The sequence below is a fragment of the Rhincodon typus genome, unplaced genomic scaffold (genome assembly GCF_021869965.1).
Source record: "Rhincodon typus isolate 14 unplaced genomic scaffold, sRhiTyp1.1 hic_rhity00001010, whole genome shotgun sequence".
In the NCBI taxonomy this organism is placed as follows: Eukaryota; Metazoa; Chordata; class Chondrichthyes; order Orectolobiformes; family Rhincodontidae; genus Rhincodon; species Rhincodon typus.
Genome location: NW_025966648.1, coordinates 31,823 through 35,337, shown reverse-complemented (window position 1 = coordinate 35,337; position 3,515 = coordinate 31,823). Strand labels below are relative to the sequence as shown.

At 48.5% G+C, this 3,515-nt stretch overlaps 1 protein-coding gene across 1 annotated transcript; it reads right to left on the bottom strand.

The window, feature by feature from the left end:
- Window positions 1-140: 140 nt before the first annotated feature.
- On the bottom strand, window positions 141-3,173 carry LOC125481145 (surfeit locus protein 1-like; the record flags this gene model as incomplete). The annotated part of the gene is made up of 3 exons (XM_048592322.1): window positions 3,072-3,173; window positions 1,233-1,308; window positions 141-268 (listed from the first exon to the last, which is right to left on the bottom strand). Coding segments are annotated over exons 1-3 (276 nt in total), but the record flags the coding sequence as incomplete, so codon positions are not given.
- Window positions 3,174-3,515: the final 342 nt, after the last annotated feature.

The window sequence follows — 3,515 nt, the reverse complement described above, 5'->3', positions numbered from 1 at the left end:
CCCTCCACCCAATCCCCTCCATCCATCCCAACCCCATCCCTCCACCCCACCCCCCTCCATCCATCCCAAACCTGCCCCAACCCACACTCAACTGTTCCCCCCTCCCTTGACCTGCATGTACCACCACTCCCAGTGGTTACCTGCCAGGTGCCGAGGCCAAAGGTAGTGACTGGAATCAGGAGCAGTGTCCACTTCAGGAGTGAATCGTCAGTCCCCGTGGCAACTGTCGTCGTGGAGATGTTCACCCCATTTCGTCTCTTAGCAACCCCTTCAGCAGAGACACAGAATTAACCCCGAAAGGAACCAGAGGCCAAGACCCCTCCCTATCACTGTCACCACTCCCCCCAGCCCCTCCACCCGTCCCCATCTCTGTCACCCCATCCAGCCCCTGACCCCTGTAAGATATCCGTGTGCCTCCAATCCTGGCCTCTCAAACACTCTCCATTTCCCCTCGCTGTTCCCTTGCTGGCCATGCCTCCAGCTGCCTGGGCCCCAAGCTCTGGAATTCCCGCCTGAAACCTCTCTGTCATTCTCTCCTTCATTAATGCTCCGAAAATCGATCCCGTTTACTCGCCCTAACGTGGCTCAAAGGACAGGAGTACTGCGTGCAATTCTGGTCTCCCTGCTATAGGAAGGATGTTGTGAAACTTGAAAGAGTGAAGATAAGATCTACATGGATGTTGCCAGGGTTGGAGGGTTTGAGCTACAGGGAGAGGCTGAATGGGCTGGGGGTATTTTCCCTGGAGCATCGGAGTCTGAGGGGTGACTTTTTATAAAATCATGAGGGGCATGGATACGGTAAATAGGCAAGGTCTTTCCCCAGGGTAAGGGAGTCTAATACTAGAGGGGCATATGTTTAAGGTGAGAGGGGAAAGATATAAAAGGGGCCTAAGGGACAACTTTTTCACACAGAGGGTGGTGCGTGTATGGAATAAGCTGCCAGAGGAAGTGGTGGAGGCTAATAAAATTACAACATTTAAAAGGGTGCATGAATAGGAAGAGTTTAGGGGATATTGACCAAACGCTGGCAAAATGGGACTAGATTTATTTAAGATGTCTGGTTTGTATGGGCGAGTTGGACCGAAGGGTCTGTTTCTGTGCTGTACATCTCTATGACTCTAATGTTAAACTCTGTTGATTGATTTTTCTGTGAATTATCTTGGTGTTTTTGCACAATGCTGAAGTTGGAATATTAATGTCAGGATTTCCAAGCTGTAACCGCAACTGCCTACCTGCAAGTTTTGCTCTGACGCGGGGTGAGACCAGCTCAGTCCCAGGAAAAACTTCTGCCAAACAAGCATTCAGGAGCTGCAGGTGAAACAGACAGCAAACATTATAAAAGGCTTGACCCCCTGATACTTCCCATAGGCCTCACTGATACAACGGCCAACATCTCTCTTTCAGTGTGACTTCACACTTTAATAGAATCAGCTCAGGAGGAGACCATTCAGCCCATTCAAATAAAGCCAGACCTTTAGACAGAACTATCTCATCACAAAACAAACCTGAGCAGAATGAAAGGTTCATCTCTGCACGATTCCAGAAATTGGAGAAAGTCTGGCTTTTAGATTAATGGCTGGAGGCATTGGATACTGCAAAGGCTATGGGCCCTGACAACATTCCAGCAATGGTACTGAGGACTTGTGCTCTAGAACTAGCTGTTGCCCTAGCTGTGCTGTTCCAGTACAGGTACAACACTGACATCTATTTGACGATGTGGAAATTTGCCCCACTATGTCCTGTACACAAAAAGCAGGACAAATCCAACCTGGCCAATTACTGCCCCATTAGACTACTCTCGATCATTTGTAAAAGCAATAGAAGCGGTAATCAGCAATACTACTGAGTAACACTTACACGGGCAGAAATCGCTGGAGAAACTCAGCAGGTCTGGCAGCATTTGTGGAGGGAAAACAGAATCAACATTTTGAGCCCAGTGACCCTTTAGAATGGTGAAGAGTCTGACTACGAGTCATCAGACGCAAAAGATTAACTGTTTTCTCCCTAATGATTCTACCATAGCTGCTGAGTGTCTTCTGCAGTTTCTGTTTTTGTTTCAGATTTCCAACATCCACAGTTCTTTGTTTTCTTTTAACTGGCACTCAGTTGGGGGTTTTGCCAGGGCCACTCAGCTCCTGGCCTCATTACAGCCTTGGTTCAAACATGGACAAAACAGCTGAATTCCAGAGGTGAGGTGAGAGTGACAGCCCTTGGCATCAAGGCTTCATTCGACTGAGTGTGGCATCAAGGAGCCCTGGCAAAGCTGGAATCAATGGGCATCAGGGCATAGTCTCTGCTGGTTAGAGTCACACCTGACACATAGGAAGATGGTCATGGTTGTGGGAGGTCAATCATCTCAGTTCCAGGACATCTCTGCAGGAGTTCCTCAGGGTAGTGTCCTAGGCTCGACCATCTTCAGCTGCTTCATCAATGAACTTCCCTCCATCTTAAGGTCAGAAGTGGGGATGTTCGCCAATCATTGCACAATGCTCAGCACCATTCGTGACTCCTCAGATACTGAAGCAGTCCATGTTCACATGCAACAAGATCTGGACAATATCCAGGCTTTGGCTGATAAGTGGCAAGTAACATGCATGCCACACAAATGCCAGGCTATGACTATCACCAGTAAGTGACAATCTAACTACCGCCCCTTGAAATTCAACGATGTTACCATCACTGAATCCCCCACTATCAACATCCTGGGGGTTACCGTTGACCAGAAACTCAAATGGACTCACCACATAAATACAGTGGCCACAAGAGTAGGTGAGAAGCTGGGAATACTGCGGCGAGTAACTCACCTCCTGACTCCTCAAAGCCTGTCCAACATTGATTGATTTATTGTCACGTTTACCGAAATACAGTGAAAAGCTTTGTTTACGAGTGGTGCAGGCAGATCATAGCAAGCAAAAGATGTACAGGTCAAAAAGACTTAAGAGGCATATAGGTTACATTGAGGCTAGAGTGCATTCAACAGTCTGATAACAGCTGGAAAGAAGCTGTTCCTGAACCTGCTCGTGCATGTGTTCAGGCTTCTGTATCTTCTGCCTGGCGGAAGAGAGCATTACCAGAGTGGGATGGGGGCCTTTGATGATGTTGGCAGCCTTTCCGTGGCAGGAAGCCGTGTACATGGAGTCCATGGATGGATGGTTGGCTTCCGTGATGGCCTGGGCCGTGCACACCACCTTCTACAGTCTACAAGGCACAAGTCAGGAATATGATGGAATACTCCCCACTTGCCTGAATGGTTGCAGCCCAAACAACTCTCAAGAAGTTTGACACCATCCAGGACAAAGCAGCCTGTTTACAGAACTGTACGGTACACAAGAGGCCCTTTGGCCAATTGAGTGTAACACCACATCCACAAACAGTCATCCCCACATCACCAACGCTCACTACAGCAAACAGTACCATCTACAACAGGCAGGGTTGAATTTCAAAGCTACTGTGTCAAATACCCTCCCTGACACATGTGGGGATGTCCCTTCCACTTTGGTGGGGGGGGAGGGGTG